Source organism: Melitaea cinxia, chromosome Z, assembly GCF_905220565.1.
Source record: "Melitaea cinxia chromosome Z, ilMelCinx1.1, whole genome shotgun sequence".
NCBI classification, from domain to species: Eukaryota; Metazoa; Arthropoda; class Insecta; order Lepidoptera; family Nymphalidae; genus Melitaea; species Melitaea cinxia.
The window spans coordinates 16,360,439-16,385,486 of NC_059424.1; the positions used below are offsets into that span (position 1 = coordinate 16,360,439).

Below are 25,048 nucleotides of genomic sequence, written 5' to 3' on the forward strand. Positions count from 1 at the left end.
TAGAGCTGACCATTTATATTTAAAAAAAAAAAAAACAATGCAGGTGAAATTCACGTATTACTAATACTATATATACTTATAAACGAATTCAGTAACATAGTAGGGATGGATAAATTGCAAATTATCTCATAGCTAAACCGAAGTACATGGTAATAGTAGAAGTAAATGTAGAAAAAACATAAATAATTTATAACTGATCCAAGAATGTAATTATTATATATATATGCTTTAAAATGTTGATTATGTTACAATCTAACATTTTTTTAAGAAATCTCAAATAATTTAAATTCGTAATAACACTTTATTTTAGTGATTTGATTTTATTTTAGACCTTATCTGTCAATATTCTTAGTACAGTAACAATGTCAATAAAATACATATGGTATTGTTACATTTACAATCAATAAAAATTAATATTAGTTACATTTTAAGGCATCTTAATCACAACAAAATCTTAATTCAATACTTATAAATAGTACAATAATATTTGATCAACATAGATTTATTGCATATAGGAACAAACTTTTATTTTCAATTTTCGGGTATAATTTGTTTATCTTGTGTTTCCAGCCTTCGTCCCTTCAACATAATTTCCATAAACCTGCAAAGCAGTATTTCAAGTTAACTGACATCTCAAAAAATATTATAAATTTTTTTTTTAATAATTATCATATACGGCCAATTATGTAATCATAAACTGATTTAATTAAATTTAACTAAAACTAATATATCATTCTAATGCCTTTCTATCTAGACTGATAGTTTTTATTTATTTATTTTTGTTTTGAACTCAAAGTATTATTTAGTTACTGAATATTTCGACGCCCCCTGGGAATAAATTCGTAGTGCTACTACCACTGTTTTAATGTTTTCGTATTTTCGGCAACTATAAGTCATAATACATGTTCTGATTTTTTTAAATATGTTTAATTTTTAAAATCCATAAAGTTATAACAATTTATATTTTTATTCTACGGATATCATTATTCATTATTAACAACTTACAACGTTAATGTGTACGTTTTAGAAAAATGAGTGTGGCCGCCGACAATGCGGTAAATTAACATGTAATGTATAAAGCATGTAGTGTATTATAACATAGTAATGCATAGAGCGTGTAGCATGAAAAAAAACCATAGTCGTAAATAATTATCTTTATCTACACTAATGTTGTAACATTCTACTTATGTTTCCAATACTTGACTTATAATTACTACTGTTATAGCGCAGACAACAAAACACTCAATTTAAGCAATTTCACATGATGGTATAATATCCACATCGATATCGTAAAATCTCATTATAACATCGCGCGCATGCGCGCAGCTGCGCTCTCATTGGTTAGATTTTAATGGCGGCAAAATTACTGTGACAATACACGTACGCGTGAATTTAATTTAATAAATTAAAAGTTAAAAATGGATAGCGACGATGATATTTGTACGCCTCCGGATATTCTAGAATTGGCAACAAAATTAACTCACAATCTTTTGCCAGAAAAATCTAGAAAATTATATGAAAAAGAATATAATAACTTATTCCGACTCCGTCTACGAGCTCTACTGCTTGCCCCGCGACCGCTACAGCTGCTGGATCAATAATTAACATTAACTTTCAAAATTGTACCATCCAAAATTTGAACAATTATTATAAATAAACTATTGTTAGCTTTTACTCTTGTTGTTTGATTAATTGCATTAGTGAAGATAAAGTAGTGTATGCAACTGCATATAACACGGGTATTCAAACACTCGTTACTATTATAAAACTCGCTGCGCTCGTTTCATAAACTCACACTCGTGTTTTAATACCCTTCATTATATTATGACAGTTGCATAAACTACTATAATTATTCACCTACATAAACATATATGTATATATAGGTATATATATCTCTCACGGTCAGTTTTGGACTCACCGTCGAATTAGAGAAAATAAGCTTTAGTTCGCAATTTGAAGCATGCAATGTTGAAAATAATACGCCTCAACGCTTTGAAAATTAAATTATAAATAAATAATTGTGTTTGCTCGCAAACGAAAAAAAAAACCGACTTCAATTACATCGAAGAGTAATACAACGTAGATCGACGAAAAAATAGTAATACTTTGTTCGTATTCCATATAACGCGACATTCTAAAATTGTAGAATTATATAATGTTCTACTGTTATTTCTAACATTTTGTTAGCGATTGTAGGCAGAAATTTCATAAAAGGCCCGTCGTCGATTCGCGCGAAGCGCTGACATCGCTTATTACGGCGGGTTTTTTAGTTGAAGCGGATTTATATTGAATTACGGTTTATGTCTTTTTTATTAAAAATATGTAATGTTCATGTTTTCACACAGCTCCGATGCACGACTGGAGTTTACCCCTTCAGATCAACTGTCTAAATAGGCACAAAAAGGCTTACTAGTCTAAGAAATATATTATTAGTTATTACTATATCAAATTGTAAATAAATGAATGCAATAACGCCATCTATCGGAACCTAATTGCGTTATTAGAAAACGTCTGAACGCCATCTCTAACAAGGTCATTCGTTCAGTAGATTTTACTGTTCATTTTTTTCATTCCGGGGCCTTAAATGAAAATCGATTCTTAAGGAGAAAACTCCAAAAACAGTCAAGTAAATACGCCATATCAGATATAGCTCAAAAAGTTCGACTCAAATCTCAATTATATTTAAATGGGACCACATGACAAGCACCACCTATCGATTAAAAAAAGAATCATCGATATCGGTCCACCCAGTAAAATAGTAATGAGGTTAATATAACGTTGGTCGACGTAAAATAGCCAAGTAAATACCCAGTATTAGCGATAACTCAAAAATTAAAAGCTCAAATATATTTATAACGAATAAACTGCTACTCTCTACTCTAGTGGAATATTGTAATTTGATCGATAGTGAACGAAGTAATTTCATTACATTTTGATAGATGGCGTTGTGGCAAAGTATTGAACATGACCACAGTCGTCTTAACATCGTCATGTAAATACGTGTCATCAAAGATTACTCAAAAATTGCTCATTATATCTCAATCATATTTAAAACGGACGACATGACAAGTATTAGCTTTTGATTTATACAAAAAAGATCAAAATCAGTGCACCCAGTAAAAAGATATAACGTATAATACAACGTAGGGTGACGAAAAAACCGTCAAGTAAATACGCAATATTAGATATAACTCACAAATTACTAATCAAATCTCAATTAAATTTGAATGGGACCACGTGACGAATAGTAGCTTTTAATTTATATAAGAAACGTCAAAATCGGTGCACCCAGTAAAAAGTTATGAGGTATAATACAACGTAAGGTGACGAAAATAATGTCAAGTAAATACGCGTTATCAAAGATTAATCAAAAAGTAGTTATCAGATCTCGATAAAATTTATATGTGACCACATGATAAACATCAGCTTTCGATTAAAGTAAAAATTATCAAAATCGATACACCCAGTAAAAAGTTATTGCGGATTTTCAAGAGTTTCTCTCGATTTCTCTGGGATCCCATCATCAGATCCTGGTTTCCTTATCATGATACCAAACTAGGGATATCCCCTTTCCAACAAAAAAAGAATTATTAAAATCGGTACACCCAGTAGAAAGTTATGTGGTATAATACAACGTAGGTCGACGAAAAAAGCGTCAAGTAAAAACGCATTATTAGACATAATTCGAAAAGTAGTTGTTAGATCTCAAATAAATTTAAATGGGACCAATCGGCACACACCACCTTTCGATTAAAACAAAATTTGTCGAAATCGGTCTACCTGGTCAAAAGTTCTGATGTAACATACATAAAAAAAAAAAAAAAAAAAAAAAATACAGTCGAATTGAGAACCTCCTCCTTTTTTGGAAGTCGGTTAAAAAGGCATGGGCACTTAAGAACCCATGGATGTTAAAACTTATATATTAAAAAAAAAATATGGAACGAACATCTCTTTCAATGAGCTGGTAAGCCGTTATACCATTTTATTCACGTAAAAAAATTGAATAGCTAATTTCCGTAACACACGTTACCGCAAAGCGTTCGGTAAGTGTTGATCGGTAAATGTACATTACTGCTTTATTATTAGCTTCATTTTCGATACGATTTAACGTAAACATGATTTACAAATTTCATTATGGATTTTAAGTGATGTATTCGTGTGATACTATTTTTATTAGTATCGTAATGCAGGCAAATAGTTTTCATTACATTACAACTTACTTACTTTTAGTTACTTAGTATAAATATGGTATAAATTAAAAATTAAAAATTTATTAAAAATCAGTATTACACATTTTTAGCAATGACTTTATAATTGTGATATTTAATTTATTTTTATAGTTACATGTTACGTAAAAAATGCTGAAAATAATGATGTATAAATACAATATTATAACCCGTTTAGGACACGCGATATAACAGAAAAACTGTTTATTGCTCGTCCTGTAAAATTTACTTTTCTCTATTACCACTTTATTTTCCGGGGGCGTCGATTTGCTTAATGTGTCAAAAAATAATACGAATATTTCAAATTGCTACACAAAGTAAATTAGCTCACTGAAACACGTACATTATTATTACTAAGTACTATACAAGTACTCTTCAATACTCATCATATTTATAGCGTTTTCCATTAAAACTCGATAACATTTCGCCATATTTTAAACCGATTTAAATACTTCCTACAAACTTCCTCAAAAATCATTCAGCCTATTGGTGATAAGCGAACAAATATCCGATTCGTAGTTTTTGAGTTTATTGCTATTAGATAGAAGTTGCGGAGAAATTTGTTATATAATGTGTATAGACAATACTTACATAGCCAGAAGGAATACAATGGCCTGCGTGCCGAAGGTAAGGTAAAATATAGCGTTTATGAAACTTGTGTCGAGCGTCGCCTTGTACAGCTGAGAGTATATCACCGAAGCGAACATTGCCACTGCATTCTCCATTACCGATAAGAAAGCAAACGCCACGCCTGAAATTTAATTAAATTTACTAGCGACGTCCCCAGCTACTGCTTATTATTAAAGTTATTTATTTATTTAATAAAGGCATACCAACTAAGTAAATAAAAAGCTTTCTACATTAAAACAATACCCCTAAGTTATACAATATGCACTTAAATTAAAGGTTTGCACAACATTCTTAGAACGCTACTGTAATCGGATATCAATCATATATGTGTAATTTACCGAAAAAATAACATTTGTTACAATAAAAAATAGAGAGAAAGAAAAAACAATACTATTACAATTATATATCAAAGTCTATCAACACTATAATTATTTTTCTCTTAATGAATCTGCGAAGATGTCTATGTCTATGTTAAGAACAACTGAATTTAATTTTTTTTTGCATAAGATTAAGCGGTGAGTTATTTATATACTTAGATTTATTATACATAATATGAAATGGTTTATACATTCTAAAGAAGCTATCCCTGGACGATATTCTGGGTACACTTAAATTAATTCGTTTCGAGAGGGAGGGACAGTCAATCATACGATTAAGCAGCTTATACAGAAAAATGCTGCCAAGAGCCTGATTGCGTTTCCATGATGGAAGGTAGTTGAAATAACGTAACCGGTCGTTATAGTTATCGAGAAGCAGATCGTTTTGTGTTCTAGGTTTAAAATAGCTTTTTAAAAACATTTTTTGCACCTTTTCAATACGCTGTAAACTGTTTTGATAAACTGGGTACCATAAAAAGCGACAGTACTCGATGTTACTGCGTACCAGTGCATTATATAGGGTCTTAAGAGCTAATATTGATGTAAACTCTTTGGTATTATGTGTTATAAATTCTAACATCTTGAAACTTTTTTTAGTAACATGTTTTATCTGACCAGTATACCGTAACTCTGAATCTATAATTACGCCTGTGTTACTCTTACTTCCTTAACCCCTTTCAACTTCTTATTATCAATACGGTACTCAGAATTATATTTATTGCGTTTTCTAGAGAATTTTATGTGTACACACTTGTCAATATTCATAGTCATATAGTTAATTTTACACCATTGAGCATCACCAGTAACATCCCTCTGCAACAACTCCTCGTCAAATTCATTTTGTACAACTCTAAATATTTAATTTCAATTGTGATTGTTTAATGTAGTATTTAATGCCATCAAAAACAAGCCAAACAAAATAGGTCCTATAATAGATCCTTGTGGAACACTAGACGAAGGCATGCAGTAATGTGAACTATACTCATTTATTACTACCGTCATTTTGCGATTTTTTAGGTAGGAACTGAAACACATCAACAGCGAACCATTTATATAAAATAGATTTTTTAATTTGCTAAGAAGTAAATTATGGTCCACTTTATCAAACGCGTTACTTAAATAATCCCCATAAATAGCACCAACTTCCTCCCCGGAACCCATATGTGACAACAGCTGTTCAACAAAAGATACCAAGTTAGTAGCCACTGATCGCTTGGCTACAAAGTCATGTTGTTGTTCGCCTAACATTTGTTTCGTGTGCCAAGTAATGTGTATGCAGAAGATTTTCTCAAATACTTTTGCTTGCTTTTGCGATAATTTTCTATCAATAGTTTGGGACAGATTTCGGAATCGATATGGTGGTTTCACAGTGGCTTCTTTCCAAGCGGTCGGAAACACACCGTCCTTTAAAGATTTATTAAATACTAGCTGACCCGGCGAACTTCGTATCGCCTAACACAAACTTTATCGTATGGTATTAAAGTTCAAATTGACTTTTAATTATTATCACAAATCTTTTGTATGGGAGTATAGAAAAGTGTTGTTTTTAGACTTTTTCAGGAAATTTAAATTTTTTTTTTTAGAATTTTTCTCTCCGTAAGAACCATCCTCGTACTTCAAGGAATATTTTAAAAAAGAATTAGCGAAATCGGTCCAACCGTTCTCGAGTTTTGCGCTTAGCAACACATTCAGCGACTCATTTTTATATTATAGATAATTTGAATGGGTATAGCAAGTGGTTCTGCGTTTTTTACAAAGAAAATTGGTATACGATCATTTCCGTAACCTTTGGCTATGTTTTTTTTTTTTCAGCTGAGTCTCAATTTCAGTCCTTGTAATATCAAACATCTAGAATCAAACGCTGATGCAACATGCCCAGCGTAACAGTGACTAGTAGCTTGCGGGACAGTATACACAGATGAAAAATATCTACAAAAAAGATTGGCTATCCCTACACCATCTGAAACTATTTCATCACTGAACTTCATGCAGCTAGAAATGTTACTTTCGTTTTTACGTTTAGCTTTTATGTAAGACCAAAACATACATGCGTACGTAAGTACACACATTTTTTTTTATATTACATCCGCTTTTTGTCTACAAGTGTGTCATACACACCGGCGGGTTGCTGGTTCGATTCCCGCTCGAAATGGATATAATTATTGATTTAGTCATCTCGTTATGATCCTATTTTCTGATGCGGTTTATGCTTTCGATTCCCACCAAATCTAGGAGTAATTTTTATGTGTATAGTGCGCATTTATTATTGTATTATATTTTATTTATAGGCATGGGCAATTTAGGAAAAAAAAATATATATTAAAATATAGAGTGAGTTGCGTCAATTTCATCACAATTGTATTATGCTTGTTACCTCTTTCAGCCGGTTCGAGAACTTTCGATGCCATAGATCGTATGAGTGGAGCGACGCAAGGCCCGAGAGCTGCCGCCGTCGCCCCTACATACATAGCTGTGTTTGTATGGGCATGCGCATATATCATGTGACCGCACATGTGCGCAGACGCACCCATCATCACGATCAACTGGAATAATACGATTAGTATATATTTATAGAGCTGAATCTGCATGTACGTGTATGTGTTCTTTATTACAAACAATCAGTATCAATCACTATCCCTTGTATAATTGTTAACGGAGAAAGAGGAATATATACAGGAGCAGGAAGTTACAGGCTAAATTAATGAAAATATATATTGTATTGTTACTGTAATCATTGAGAAAGAGTAGTGTAACACGTTATAATGTGCTCCATTTATCAAGATAACTGCATCTTTGTATTAAACTCTTGTTATCTTGTATTTAGAATTTACTTTGTATGATTGATTTGGATCAAACATAAAATTATGATGTGATTATTTTATTATATGTAAGAATAAGATCATATAATTTCATGACAAATAAGAAAAATAAAAAATAAAATAGAGATAGCGTAATTTCACGCTGATGTAGAATTACTCACCACAGGAACACAACACTACTTGTGACCAGTTTTTAGAAGTGATCGTTTAATAGGTACTTTCCCAGCCGGATTAAAATAAATTTAGTAGGTGGTGTACTTATAGGTTTTATTTATTGATTTCATAAAACGACGCTTACCGTATCTTTCAATCCGAGTACTCTAGTTGTTAGTGGAATACCGAAGAGCATAACAACGACGTAGGCCGTACTCAAGTAGGTCCTGAAGTGGCTGAAGTCACTGGAATCCCATTTGAACACCTTCGATGTGTATAAGTACATTACTGGCCTTTCATCTGGAATAATAATATTTTGGTATATGTGGAAACCGAAATGGAATTATCAACTTAAGGTCAAGCAGTCATGAGGTCGTCCATCAATCACGTCAGGCTCTACAGGCGGGTGTCGGTAAAACATCACTAAATATCACAAGGAGAGGGGGAAGGATATATTAAAATATCACGTGTATTTATTTTCCGTTGAACGCGCTGTTATACCCGGGTTATGTAAGAGGAATTGCTGAGTCCTGTGGCGCTACCGCGTCAGCAATATTGTCATATGATCATTGTTAGAACCTTTGGTAGTCAGTCTAATCCCATATCCCGAAGGCATCGGCTGCCTAAAGATTAAATAATATTCCATTTCTAAATCCTATTCTAGTTCTAGTGAATAAATATAGTTAATGTGAATAAGTATAATAAACTTTTAATAAATATTAAAAAATAGTTTTTTTTTTTTTTAAACTAAAATACTATATCCGTTATAACAGCGCGATTTCTTGACCAAAAAAAAAAACAACCAACAAACACCCTGCAACCTTGATGCTTGTTCAGAAATTTGTATCACAATCCTTAATTTTTCCTTTAAAGATCTTATTTTTTTTTTAAGATAATATTCTGAAAAAATCAATTTACTTTGCAAAAAAAAAAAAACTTTGCTAAAACCTTACCTAATGTCACAAGGAAGGATGTCAAAAAGTAGCTAAAAAAATCACGTGATTAATAAATGACCCCTATGAGAATAAAAACATGCATGGTTAAATTGTAAACGTCCAGGTTTCCGAGTGTCTGTTTTGGGTCTGTGTATTTTTTTTAAAAATTTACTTAAAAATTCTTTGCAAGCGAAATTACTAATATCGTCAAGATCATAGTCAAAGAAAATCATTTAGGAACTTTCTCTCCACTTCTTTATAAATAATCAAAAGCATCAAGGAAATAATCTTTAAATAAAAATGATGTTTTTAGCTTAATGTGTTGCTAAGTGCTAGATTTGGGAATAGCTGGATTAATTCTAGACCTTTTCTAAGTTTTCTAATAGGGACTTTCTAAAAGATTCTTGATAGGACGTGTGTTGGGTCAGCGCGTTATAAATATTATGTAATGTCAGAACATTTAACCCATATACGAACGCTATAACAAAGTCACTGGCATACCTAACTATAATAACATAACTAACTATAATAACATGAGAACCTACCTCTCTGGAATGTATAAAACGCCATGGAAATCAGAAGAAACCATAGGAACATTCTTCTATTCTGGGGTCTTCTCTTCGTCAACGTGATTAAAGTTTGCTTGATGTTGTCGAAGTCGAAGAAATCCGTTATCGGATTCCGGATGCCTGCTTGTCTCAAAGACTGTTGTTCTGGTCTTGTCTGCCACTCGAGAAACAATAGGCAGTGTAGAGTGGCCATCAGCATTAAGCATGAGTTGATACCGAACATGGCTGTGAACGATCTGTTCACTACTTTGTTGTAGAGTAGGTTACCTGGTGAATTGTAAAACAAATTGCTAGATATCATATTATAGTCTAGTTAGGGAGTTTTTATAAAAAAATTCTAGATTTATGTCACATTATATTATATTTTTTTTTGTTTCGCCTGTTTATTGAATTCTCCTATCAGCATCCTTTTTGAAGTTTTTGTGGCCTAGTTAGATGGTATTGCTTAGGTAGATATAATTCTGAACAGCTTCGAAGAGGGTATTATCAACCGATACCGGTCTCAGCATGACTTGGTTACATAACTTTCGTTTTTTCCAAGTTCGTACCGTGACCGACTCGTCGGGGGGACACATTTATGCCGCCCGGCATTTAGCCTAGCTCCTCTCCACGTATCCGCAAAGATAACGATATCGTCGGTAAAACGAAAGTGAAAGATATATTCGCCGTTGGCGTTGATGCCGCGTCCCCCACAATCCAGTCTTAAAGACATCCTCCAGCGCAACGGTTAACAGTTTTGGCGATATTACATCCCCCTGTCGTACCCTGGATGAAGGAAAATGGGTCTCGTTCGCTGGTTTTGGATATGGACGGTCATCGTCGCCGCGTCGTACATTCATCTCAGTGTCTCTATATAGCCAGTCGATATGACATTTCTGCAGAGAATCAAGACAGCTCTGGTCTTGGCAGAATCGATGGCTTTTTTGTAGTCCACAAATGCCATACACAGCAGCTGATTACACTCTGCAGTTTTTTTATAGCCTGCCGAACATTTTTATATTTTACAGACTACAGTATGCTGAACATCAGAATTCTTGGTTTATTGCTTCTAAAGCAAAAAGATAATTAAACCTCCGAAAATTTTTGAATTCAGTTAAAATAATTACCGTTAATTATTGTAAAAGTTAACGAGTTATTTCATTAGTCACCCAAAGAAAACGTTTTTATTATCATTCCTATGTATATTTATATAGATATACTAGCTGTGCCCGCGGCTTCGCCCGCGTTGAAATCAGTTTGACACAAAGTTTTCCCAGCATACTTCTAGTGAAACTCTCATCAAAAGCGGCTTAGCCGTTCCGTAAACCTTCCTCTTGAAGCCCTCTCTCCATTGGTGAAACCGCATGAAAATCCGATCAGTAGGTTTTGAGGGAATCGATCACATACGCTTTTGGGGACTTTGTTTTATAATACACTAACTGTTGCCCGCGACTATTAAGATGCTTAACGCAAATTATTTTTTTATTTCAGTCACTTGAAATGCTTATCACTCTGAATAACTTTTTCAAAGGCACAATTTAGTATAATTTAATAGTTATTTTCATAAAACCTCTCTATACACCACATTTTTAGTTTTATTTTCAGGCTGCAGTATAAATAACCTATCAGGCGAACTTATAGCTGCTGTATATGTTTCATACAAACTATCAACCCCAATTAAACCCCCTTAGCGGTGGAATATCGCAAAATCCATTCTTAGCGGACGTCTACTAAGTATAAGCTACCTCTCTGGCATATTTCACCTTTGTCCATCTTGGGTGGAGGGACCATCCGGTCAGTGATCTTTCCCTTTTATATATATAGATTGCGATGTATTATTTGAACACCTTCTCACCATCTATAGAGCATACATTTTAAATTTCAAGTCCCTTACTTCAAAAACATAGGACTTTCATACAAACTTCCAACCCCCGTTTTATCCCTTTAGGCATCGGGTTTCGTAAAATTCGTTCTCAGCAGATGTTTACGCCCTATAAGGAACCTATTTGCTAAATTTCAAGTTTGTAGCTGTTATAGTTTCGGAGATTTCGTGATGAGTGAGTCAACCTACCATCCCCCGTTTTAATCCTAAAAGGGAGTTGATTTCTAAAGATACATTATTTGGACACCTTCGCACCATCTATAAAGCATACATTTTAAATTTCAAGTCCCTTACTTCAAAAACATAGGACTTTCATACAAACTTACAACCCCAGTTTTATCCCTTTAGGGGTCGAGTTTCGTAAAATCCGTTCTCAGCAAATGTCTACGCTCTATAAGGAACATACTTGCCAAATTTTAAGTTTGTAGGTGTTATAGTTTCGGAGATTTCGTGATGAGTGAGTCAACCTACCATCCCTCGTTTTAACCCCAAAAGAGAGTTGATTTCTAAAGATACATTATTTGGACACCTTTTCATCATCTATAGAGCATACATTTTAAATTTCAAGTCTCTTACTTCTAAAACATAGGACTTTCATCCAAACTTCCAACCCATGTTTTACCCCCTTACGGGTCGAGTTTCGTAAAATCCATTCTTAGCGGTAGTTTACACCCTATAAGGAATCTACCTGCTAAATTTCAAATTTGTAGGTGTTATAGTTTAGATTTCGTGATCAGTGAGTCAACCTACGATCCCCCGTTTTAACCCCAAAAAGGAGTTGATTTCTAAAGATACATTATTTGGACACCTTTTTACCATCTATAGAGCTTATATTTTAAATTTCAGGTCTCTTACTTCAAAAACATAGGACTTTCATACAAACTTCCAACCCCCGTTTTATCCCTTTAGGCATCGGGTTTCGTAAAATTCGTTCTCAGCAGATGTTTACGCCCTATAAGGAACCTATTTGCTAAATTTCAAGTTTGTAGCTGTTATAGTTTCGGAGATTTCGTGATGAGTGAGTCAACCTACCATCCCCCGTTTTAATCCTAAAAGGGAGTTGATTTCTAAAGATACATTATTTGGACACCTTCGCACCATCTATAAAGCATACATTTTAAATTTCAAGTCCCTTACTTCAAAAACATAGGACTTTCATACAAACTTCCAACCCCAGTTTTATCCCTTTAGGGGTCGAGTTTCGTAAAATCCGTTCTCAGCAAATGTCTACGCTCTATAAGGAACATACTTGCCAAATTTTAAGTTTGTAGGTGTTATAGTTTCGGAGATTTCGTGATGAGTGAGTCAACCTACCATCCCTCGTTTTAACCCCAAAAGAGAGTTGATTTCTAAAGATACATTATTTGGACACCTTTTCATCATCTATAGAGCATACATTTTAAATTTCAAGTCTCTTACTTCTAAAACATAGGACTTTCATCCAAACTTCCAACCCATGTTTTACCCCCTTACGGGTCGAGTTTCGTAAAATCCATTCTTAGCGGTAGTTTACACCCTATAAGGAATCTACCTGCTAAATTTCAAATTTGTAGGTGTTATAGTTTAGATTTCGTGATCAGTGAGTCAACCTACGATCCCCCGTTTTAACCCCAAAAAGGAGTTGATTTCTAAAGATACATTATTTGGACACCTTTTTACCATCTATAGAGCTTATATTTTAAATTTCAGGTCTCTTACTTCAAAAACATAGGACTTTCATACAAACTTCCAACCCCCGTTTTATCCCTTTAGGCATCGGGTTTCGTAAAATTCGTTCTCAGCAGATGTTTACGCCCTATAAGGAACCTATTTGCTAAATTTCAAGTTTGTAGCTGTTATAGTTTCGGAGATTTCGTGATGAGTGAGTGACCTTTCGCTTTTATATATATTATAGATTATAGATTTGTTAACACGAATATATCTATATATTTCCTGTAAGTAGAGCAATATGTATACAAAAACAAATGTGAATAATATATATTTAAGTGTTATTACAATTTAATGTAGTGTAATGTAGGACGAAGAGCGATCGGCAGACCGAAAAAGCGATGGATGGATTGTGTGAGTGAGGATATGAGAAAGAAAGGAGTAAGCACTGAAGTGACGAATAATAGAGAGGAATGGAAGAGAAAAACATGTTGTGCCGACCCTACATAAGTGGGATAAGGGCAGGAAGATGATGATGACAATTTAATGTAATAAAAGTTATATTCAACAAACAATATATCAATTATACCGCAACTGTCTGTAAATATTTAGTTCACAAGTTTTGAATTGTAAATTTCTATAATGAAATTTCGAAAAAAAAAATGTTTGATGTGTTTGACATTGTTTTATAAAGTACCTAATCAATATAACATGTGATGCACGTAACATTTCCTTTTTTTTCTAAGACAGTAGCGTGATACGTTGAAGGTCGAGGTCAATGTTTTATCTCAAGATATTATGTCCTCGTAAATCATCGATGATGTTATATTTCGTCAATAGATCGGTACATAATATATGGCACCAATACTTACAGTCTATAAACTTGTGTTTTTTGTACATGTTTAAGGGCCTACTACGACTTTTTATACATTAATTAGCTGACCCCGCAAACGTCTCTTTGCCATATATGTTATTAACCCGCTTAACCCCCCTTCCCCCCCTTATAACTTAGGGGTATGAAAAATAGATGTTGGCCGATTTTCAGACCTACCCGATATGCCCACAAAATTTTATTAAAATCGCTCGAGCCGTTTCGGAGGAGTTCAATGTTTAACACCATGACACGAGAATTTTATATATTAGAATAAAGTTATCATTGACTTGTGTAACTTTTTAATAGGTAGATATAGTAAATTCATTCACAATTAATTTAAAATGACACCAAGTTTAATGATTACGAGAAGGAATTAAAATATGAATAAATAAATAAAAAACAAAGTGTTAATAACACCTATCATAATTACGACATGAGTTCCACGCAAATATTTCAAAATAAAATAAAGATGGTTTGCGATGGACATTAATATACTTAAAAATTTCTTTATCATAGCTTTCTTATATAAACGATACTCTTTGAATTTATTTATTAAATCATAGATTCATCGTTGAGTTATATAATAACATTGACACACGTAGTAAACAAAAAGACATTGTAGTGTCATGTGGCGAGAGCAAAATAAGTCTTTTTAAAAACTAATTTATTTATTAGTACTTTTAACAATCACTTTTAATATAAGGATACTTAATTAATAGAAATAATAGGGAAACAGACTACTGATATAGTTAGGAGTTGGAAATAGAATGCGTGATTTCGGGAGTCCTGGAGTTTTTATGATAACAAATTTGTTCTCACACAATTAAGGGTTTTAAGTACATATAATATTAAAGTAAATAAAAAATATTGTTCACATTCTAATAGTGATTTCATACTAATGGAAATAAATAGTAAATATTGCTTATCACTAACTAAAGACTAAAGGTTACAGATACAATACATGATATGGAAGTAAGTAACATTACATTGCTATAACTAGCGACCCGCCCCGGCTCCGCACGGGTGCAATGCTGATACTAAATATACTGCAGAATGTCTTTATTTATAGTGTGAAGCTAGCTATAGCATGGTTATTATTAACATAATAACAACAACATTCAAATATGCGTCGTTAGATTACGCGTTGTTACAGAATGCGTTGAAGAAATAAATGTTCACTGCTCGTTCCCCGTAGGTGATAGCGTGATATATGTTGACCCGACTTCTTAATAATATTCGTGCCAAATTTGAAGTAAATCCATGCAGTACTTTTTGAGTTTATCCCGGACATACATACAGACAAACAGACAAAAATTTCTAAAAACTATTTTTGGCTTTGGTATCGATTGTAGATCACACCCCAAGTATTCTTTTAAAAAAATATTCAATGTACAGTTTTGACTTTCCTACCATTTTATTATAGGTATAGATAATTATAGCAATAGGTATAGGTAGCTTATATAACAGTAGTAGTTGAAATTTGTTAACAATAAATACGTTTTAGGCAAAACTTTTTGAAGAATTAAAAAAACGGACACAACTAATTCTTAAGTACCACGCAGTCGCAGGTTCGATCCCTGTACATAACATATGTTCGTAGCGTGCATTTTATTATGATCGTAGATATTATATAGCTATTTATAATATATTAGTTTGAATGCTTTTTTGGCAATTAATCTTTGTTATAATTACCCCTTAGGCCCTTTAGGTCCTTTCACCATACTCGTATTGTACTTAAAAGAGACAAAGCTGAATCCACCACGCCGCGACACAGAGAAAATTTACATACTATGAGTAACTATCGCTTTCAGATATCTATGACAACAACCGAGACTGGCAGATTTACTTGCTCTCGGAGACATGGTCAAAAAACCTACAAGGTCATAAATAAATAAATAAGCACTCCACACTCGACGGCCCCAAGTAGGATTTTCTTGTGTTGGGGTTCCGGAAACACACACACACAAGACACAATACACAAGCACAAACGCCAAGACTACGACAAACATCTATATGGCCAATACAAATATCTGTCGTGAGCGGGGATCGAACCCGCGTCCGCCAGCACAACAGTCTGTACTGTAACAGCTGCGCCAACGCTTCGTCAAATAAAAAGTACAAAAACCTTTTATATAACCACTCGCTCCAATACATAAAAATGTTTGTCATATATCAAATATATTTTGTTTATATAAAAAATTATCCCAATTTTAACATCACATGACAAATATATACTTATGTTTTTCATTGTTCATGAATTGATAAGTATCGCTTTACTAAGTTCCCTGTAATGATGGATTGTTTGAAGAAATTTTATTATGTTGGCTTTTTTTAATCGTTATAACAATCAAGCGAAACGCAAAAAGATATGTATCGATTATGTTTCAATAAGACAACACATTATTATTAATTACTTAACGGTTAAATTATAACCTACTACTGTGTGTAGTGTTGTGAGGTAATATCTGCATAAGTAATAATTGTAACATTTTTATACGTATTCCACAGTCTTATCTTCGGAAAAATGTATTATTTGCGATGAATTTTTGAAAATTATTTTAATATATAAGTATTATCTGCAAATATTTAGTTCTAAAAATAATATTGTAAAAATTGAAATATATATATAATACATGAGATTGGAAACTGTTCATAGTATATATAGTTCCATTTACTAACTACCGCTGTATACACATTGTATAACAAATAAATAAATATCTCTCACTCAACCACCAGGATTTACTCCTGAGTCAGGGGTTCGAAAACAGACTCGACACAAAAGCATTAAGGGCAAGACAACGACACACACACATACTGTATTATTGTATATATATATATATATACATATTATTTGTATCTATATACATATAATAAAATGGTAGGAAAGTCAAAACTGTACATTGAATATTTTTTTAAAGAATACTTAGGATGTGATCTACAATCGAAACCGAAGCCAATAATATAGTTTTTAGAATTTTTGTCTGTTTGTCTGTATGTATTGGCATGAATATTATTAAGAAGTCGGGTCAACATATAGGCTACAAATTATCACCTTTATTTCTTCAACGTATTCTGTGACAACGTATCATCTAACGACTCATATTTGAATGTTGTTATTATGTTTATAACCATGCTATAAGCTAGCTTCAAACTATAAATAAAGACATTCTGTAGTATATTTAGTATCAGCATTGCACCCGTGCGGAGCCGGGGTGGGTCGCTAGTATATATATATAGTCGTCGTCGTCGTAGTCGCTAGTATATATATATTGTTAGCATAATCTCGATTATTTTAATACGTTTCGTGACGTCATGCAACAGTGTTAATAAAAATAGTTCCCTACCCGCTAATACATTTTGTAACGTCATGCAACAACGTCAATAAAAGCAGTCCCTACCCGTTCAGAGGGCTCTTTTGCTTCTCGGCTTTCGGAACGATAGGTCGTTGTTTCATGACGAGTGCGTTGATCATTTTTATATTCAAAGTAACGTTTGTTTGCTTGGTTAATTTAAATTGTAATTCTCGGTCATTATTTTCGATTAAGTTAGTGGTTAAGGTTTATTTTTGTGATAATGTTATATTTGTAGAAATGAGTAATAAATAGAAGTTAAGTGTTCGGTTTTCTGTCTTTTTTTTTAATAAATAAGTTTGTTTCTCCTAAAACTATATATATATATACACACAAATAATTCGTAATACAGAACGATGTCGGAAGTTCCATAACATCCTTTTCAAACTTAAGGCTATTATCTCAACAGTGAGGCTCTTAAAGGCTAGCTGGTGTATACGTAACGTGACCATTTTTATTTTGCTCAAAACGGGATACCTATCAGTATTTTTTTTTTTTGTAAATTTGCAGGTATATTTATTAAACGACTTAAAAAAAGGAGTGGATTCTCAATTCGACTGTATTTTAGGTCCTGGTTGTATTGGCTCGTTGAGTGTGAGTACATTATTTATCCTATTTACATTTAAGAGAGATCTTACGAGCAGTTTGTTAATTATATACTAAAATTATAAAGCTTAAGAGTTTGTTTGTTTGTTTGTACGCATTAATTTCAGGAACTATTGGTCCAATTTGAAAATTTCTGTCAGTGATAGATAACCTATTTATCGAGGAAGGCTTATAGGCTATTTTGTTTTCAAATTAACGCGTGTTAAACCGTGGGTCACAGCTAGTCCTGAATAATGTGTATTTTACGCAGGCTTTTTACAGGCTGTAGCCTGTAATATTCCACTACTGGGCATAGGCCTCGTTTCCCATGTAGGTGAAGGATCAGAGCTTAATCCACCACGCTGCTCCAATGCGGGTTGGCGGATATATTCCCTACTATGAGTAACGATCGCTACCAAGTGTACATGATAACAACCGGGACCGACGGCTTATCGTGTTCTCCGAGGCACGGTGGGGAGACCCACAAGGACTGCACAAACACCCAGACCACGGCAAACACCTGTATGGCCAATACAAATGTTTGTCATGTACGGGGATCGAACCCGCAACCGCCAGCGCAACAGGTACAATCCATGACCGTAACCGTTGCGCCAACGCGGCGTCAATAATAATGTGTATTTTACTATACTTTAAATTGGACACATTAAATACACAAATTTTTTCGAACGTCTGGTCAAGTGACCTATTCATAGTATGTATTATATGTACAGTACATACCTAGCGCGACTCCAGTGGGCATAGTGCTTAGATACACGACGTCCAGTATCCCAACTCTCAGTGTTCGGTTCTTGATTGAAGACACGTCGGCGATGTATGCGAAACATCCAGCAAATATCGCTAGATCGGCGCCAGTAAGAGCGCTAGGAAACGCAGCGGTGTATATTACGTATTCCAACGGCCACGCTTAAAATAATAATAGAAGTAATAAATACCATTTATCACATTTTATATATTACTACCTGACCCCGCAAACGTTGGCTTACCATATACGTTATTAAACCCCTTACCCCGTCCCCCTATAACTGAGGGGTATGAAAAATAGACGTTGGCCGATTCTCAGACCTACCCGATATGCACACAAAATTTCATAAAAATCGGTCCAGCCGTTTCGGAGGAGTATGGTAACTAACATTGTGACGCGAGAATTTTATATACAAGACTAAGGTGGTAAGAATTTTAACGTAAATTAATTGTATTTGGTAGCTGACACACTAGACTTTTTGTTTTATTTGTGTAGTGAGTTCTCAGTTACTGCGTATATCGATCACAATTCAACCTGTAACATTCCACTACTGGGCATAGGCTTCTTTCTCCATATAGGAGAAGGTTCGGATCTCAATCCACCACGCTGCTCCGCTACGGGTTGGCGGATATAATCCGTCCTATGAGTAACGACGGTAACTGATGGGACGCGTGGTGGATTAAATATGAACACGTTCGTTCCATCGTTCGATTAAAAAAAGAATTATCACACACATAAAAATTACATCGTCCAAGTTAACAAAAACGCTCATAAAATAAAAACTTCTGACCCAAACTGAAACAAATATTTATGGGATCAAATGGCAGCTATTTCGCATGGAACAAAAATTGATATTTAGAAGCCGGTTAAAAAAAAATACCAATTTGGCTCTGCCGCAGAAAATTGGAAAATTCGTGAAGACTTAACGATTGTTTTAACTTCACGCGTTTGTTAGATCGCAAAATAGGACAGAGTTTATCGTGTCAGTTAGTTTTATTATTTGTATAGCTATACAAATGTTGTTGTTTGTAATATTAAAATAGCCGCTTTTTACTAAATGCTTATGGATGGACACGGTACATATACCAAAATAACATTTTTTACAATTTTTTGTCTGTCTGTTTGTTCCAGCTAATCTCTGAACCGGCTGGACCGATTTTGACGGGACTTTTACTGGCGGATAGCTGATGTAATAAGGAGTAACTTATGCTACTTTTATTTTAGAAATTTATTTAATTTATAACTCTGCGAACTGAATAATAACTATTTTGTTAACACAGCACAACTAGTATACATAAATAGGAAATAATAATAGGAAAAATAGGAAACTTACCCTTCATAGTATTAAGAGTGATCATTAGGGAAAAGTACAATTTACCCACTAAGCCGCCAAGCAAAAGTATTTTTCGTCCTCTCTTGTCGCTGTAGGATCCTAAGAAAAACGCCAGTAACAACGGAACGATATGACTTGCTATACCGTTCCATTGGTGGAATGTTGACACCGTCACCTACGATGCAATACAATACATACTTTCAAATACAAATTTATACTCATATTATTATCGCGAAAGGAGTTGTCCGATCTTGATGAAATTTGATATATAGATATACTCGTAAACTAAATCTTGCGAAAGGATTAGCTATCTTATACTGGTAAAAAAAAATAAGAGACTACAATAGAGGATGAAAATGTAACGCAAGTTGTGTCATTAGCTACGTTCCACTTAAGGCCCGCAACGCCATTGACCATGACCGCCGATGAGCGCGAACAGTGAAGTATCTATGACGTCGAACTATCCCATGCGACGACTACGGGTCTTAGGTGGAACGCTAGAAAAGGCGTTACAATTGTTGCTGTCGTTTGGTGGAACACATCCATTGACGGACACAAAACCATGAAATTTCGTATACAGACATTGGTGATGTGAACTTAGATATTATCTACCAAAGTATTCATTACAGCCTATACAGTCCACTGCTGGACATAGGCCTCCACAAGTTTACGCCAATAATAACGTGAACTCATGTTTTTTGCCCATAGTCACCACGCTTGGCAGGCGGGTTGGTGACCGCAGTATTGGCTTTGTCGCACCGAAGACGCTGCTGCCCGTCTTCGGCCTGTGTATTTCAAAGCCAGCAGTTGGATGGTATCCCGCCATCGGTCGGCTTCTTAAGTTCCAAGATGGTTGTGGAACCTTGTTATCCCTTAGTCGCCTCTTACGACACCCGTGCCGTAGCCACACAGTATATTACCAAAGTACTACCAAAGTATACCAAAACATATAATGGTTTCCGACCTTTTTTTAACGTGGGGGAAATCCATCATGGATACCCTCCGGCGCGGGGAAACCGGAGTGGTTATGCCAGACTCCTACTGGCTAAGAACTACCACGTGTGAGCAGACCTCCACCTGAGCGGGGCGAGATAGCGTCGCACTAGCATTCGCCATCTCACCCCGGATAATGGTTTCCGACCTAACCCAGGCCTATTGTAGAACATTTACATTAGAACGTAATTTTTATTAAATGTCATATTTCTCATGACATTTGTGTATTTTTCATTACGTAAGAAAAGATTTAATGAAAATCGCTTTAATCTATAATATAAAAATGAGTCGCTGAATGTGTTGCTAAGCGCAAAACTCGAGAACGGTTGGACCGATTTCGCTAATTCTTTTTTTAAAATATTCCTTGAAGTACGAGGATGGTTCTTACGGAGAGAAAAATTCTAAAAAAAAAAAATTTATATTCCTGAAAAAGTCTAAAAACAACACTTTTCTATACTTCCATACAAAAGATTTGTGATAATACTTAAAAGTCAATTTGAACTTTAATACCATACGATAAAGTTTGTGTTAGGCGATACGAAGTTCGCCGGGTCAGCTAGTCTTAACATATTTATAAATTATTATGTACTTTAAAGCATACATATTATTATATAACATAGGTGCATTGTCGTCACAAATAATTAAAAACTATTAATGACAAAGTTGCAAAAATATATATTGGTAAAGTAATAATCAAACAAATAAATAGTAAGGCGTAAATAAAATTTCTAGGATAGCTATGAATCGTGTCAGCAATTTCAAGTATCGCGAATGCGCTGACTTTGTTACCCTATTGTTGAGTCTAATTTCATATCTTGTTGTTTAATAAATAATATACATATACTCTGTATATTATAGACTACGTAATCAATAATTTAGTTCATATTGTTACGTATCGTTCTCTAATGTTTACGCGAATTTCACTCGTTGTAATGAAACAAGTTTTTCGGATTTTATCGCGGTTTATTAAGTTTTTCCCCATGACCAGGGGTGCTGTAAAGTATCCGAAACGTCAGGCATTTAAAAAACCTAATGAACCGCGATAAAATCCGCAAAAATTTGTTTTATCATAATATAACAAATAATAAATATAAAATTGCGATACTATAACTTGAATAACACAAATTCTATATGCATAGCATTTCGTTCTATATTAAGCTCGATACTACCTATCAACTAGTAATAGCGTTTTACAATACTTGTCTATGCAAATATAACTACGCCTTAAGTGACAATATTATAAAATGGAAATTCCAAGTTGATGAAACTACTATAAAAAGTACTAAATGATACAAATACTGTTTAATGTAAAATGAAAAAAAAACCTGACATAAACACAAATGGAAAAATAATTTTAATTATCAGACCGAGTTGTTAAAAAAACGACTACACTTTCATCAACCAGTAATACAATACAACGTAGGTAGACGAAAAAATTATCATGTAAATACGCATAATTAGAGATAATTAAAAAAGTACTTCTCAATTCTACTTTAAATAAGACTGTAAAGCACCACCTTTTAAATGAAAAAAGAATCATGAAAAACCGGTCCCCTCAGTGAACAGTTATGAGGTAACACACATAAAAAATACAGTCAAAATTATAATCTCATCCTTTTTTTAAGTCAGTTAAAAAAAAACATTAAACTAGTAAGATATTAGCTATGTAGTATACAGTTGTTTTATGCCACATAACTTAAAATCTTGAAGTGTTAAAAATTACATCTCAATCAATTCAGCACTATTCAGAATGATTATTCACCTATTTACTACTCATAAAAACTTATCTTTGCGGTCGCGGTAACGGTGGGGCGGAGGGTACTAAGAATCACCGGGTTCCGAGAGACTGCCACCCAACACTACACCTGTCAACGTTTAATGGACGCACTCTACGGCTCTCTTTAAGAGGATACGAAAACTTTTACGCCGAGACCTCCGCTGCTCAAATACGAGAGAGATTACTACTCTTATTGAGCAGAAAAGGGGAGGAAAGTTTTCCAAAGACCATTGGGGGAGAAGCTTTCTTGTGAATCTCAAAACAGCGGATGTCAGAACCGTTTGCTCTCGCCCTCAAATTCGAGAAGAGGTCAAGAAACTTTATGAACAGCTGTACTTACTCGTAGAGCGCACGCAAGCCTGAGACTTGGGACACCGATGATTCACGTGCACAATTTTTGCGCCATTATTCGGAGGACATCCCATGCATCGAAGTAGATGATTTTAGTGCAGCGCTCGGGCAGCATAAAAACGGAAGGCCTGCCTGTGTTAACATACGGAGCCGAAACGTGGACACTGACGAAGAGACTGGTCCACAAGTTCGTCGTTCAACGTGCAATGGAACGGGCTATGCTTGGGGATTTCTCTCAAAGATAGGATTCATTAGAAATGAGACTATCCACGAGAGAACGAAAGTAACCGACATAGCCCACAGAATTAGCAAGTTGAAGTGGTAGTGGGCTGGTCATCTGTGTCGCAGGACCGATGGAGACCGTTGGAGCAGACGGGTCCTGGAGTGGAGACCGCGTCTTGGCAAACGCAGTGTGGGACGTCCTCCGGCCCGTTGAACCGACGATCTACGTAAGATTGCCGTTGTAGGCTGGATGAGGATTGCGGAAAACCGGGATGTCTGGCGCAAACTTGGGAAGGCCTATTTCCAGCAGTGGACAGCAATAGGCTGAACTGACTGGCTCGTACTTGGGCATACCTATGTGTAGCAGTGGACTGCAATAGGCTAAACTAACTGAAAAACTTAACACTACACTTACTTTCATTACACTTACACTTGTATATCTTAATACTTAACATAAAATCACAATTTTTTTATCCATAGTGATGATTAATTCATTTTGCAATAGGTGAATAATATAAAAATGCTCACCTGAACCTCATTATTAATATCATCATAACTAGATATATTATAGCATATTTCTTCACTGTACCCGTGATTGACGGTGCAGGCTCGGAATACATAGAAAGTCTGCTCAATAACATTTGTAATCATATAAGCCATCATATAGAAGAACATGACTGGCTCCACTGTTATATAGCTGTGCCATGGTTGCCTATGTACCTGCAGTATTAGGTGTTAAAAAATTATAAAAACAAAAAAACAAAAACATAATATACATACGTCATTATTCCTAAGCTAGACTACTTAAAAAAAAACTTTAAATAAAACTATATTAATTGGAAAAGTATTTGTCGATTCATTTATATATAGTGACTGTTTTATAATAACACTGGACGTTTTTGACATCTATTTTATTACAACTACGCTCTAGTTTACAAACTACTTTCCCAAAGGCAAAAAAATATTGATAATTTGAACTAGATACATTATATTTCTGAAACTTAAATTTAATAAAGCTATTAAAATAAAAGTATTATGAAATTATTATTTAATAATACTTTTATTTATTTATTTATATTCCACTTCAAATATGTGTATAATATTTATATTTTCTACCTAAGAAGCAGTTGGTCTTATATGTATGTAAAACATTAAGATATATTTGTATTATAGTTTAGAAGAAAATAATCAATATCGATTGTACATGTTATATAAAAACTGGTGTCACAGTGTTTATTATCCAATTCCTCCGAAATGGCCAGTCCAGTTTTTATGACATTTATATTTGGTAGGTTTGTGAGTAGATCATAGGCCATTTTTTATACCAGACCGTACGTGATTGCAGTCAGCTAGTATTATTATAGTGTATAACATTACAATCAATATCGATAGTAAAGATTTGACACATTTTACATACAGTTACATCCGTTTATGTATAGTTCACAGTTATGTCAGGTCAGTAAACAAAAAAATTAATAGTAATATATTTTAATATAATTCATTCACATTCAACTGTATGTGATTAAGATTACATTTCGATTGCATGGGATATTCTACATCGAGACAAATACTGTTTCTATCAT

General features: G+C 34.1%; 1 protein-coding gene across 1 annotated transcript; it reads right to left on the reverse strand.

The window, feature by feature from the left end:
- LOC123668863 (proton-coupled folate transporter) lies at positions 1-25,048 on the reverse strand. The gene is made up of 9 exons (XM_045602553.1): positions 25,037-25,048; positions 23,994-24,185; positions 20,123-20,297; positions 18,765-18,950; positions 9,686-9,976; positions 8,351-8,505; positions 7,608-7,776; positions 4,818-4,977; positions 1-601 (listed from the first exon to the last, which is right to left on the reverse strand). Exons 1-9 carry the CDS (start codon positions 25,046-25,048, stop codon positions 532-534), a joined length of 1,410 nt encoding a protein of 469 aa, XP_045458509.1. The 3' UTR covers positions 1-531.

Bases quoted from the DNA above. Each gene is read 5' to 3' on its own strand.
- LOC123668863 (XM_045602553.1), bottom strand. The intron at 4,978-7,607 runs GTAACAAGCATA...ATTAAATTTCAG, and splicing joins TCTCGAACCGGCTGAAAGAG to GCGTGGCGTTTGCTTTCTTA. The intron at 602-4,817 runs GTAAGTATTGTC...ACTGCTTTGCAG, and splicing joins ATTGTATTCCTTCTGGCTAT to GTTTATGGAAATTATGTTGA.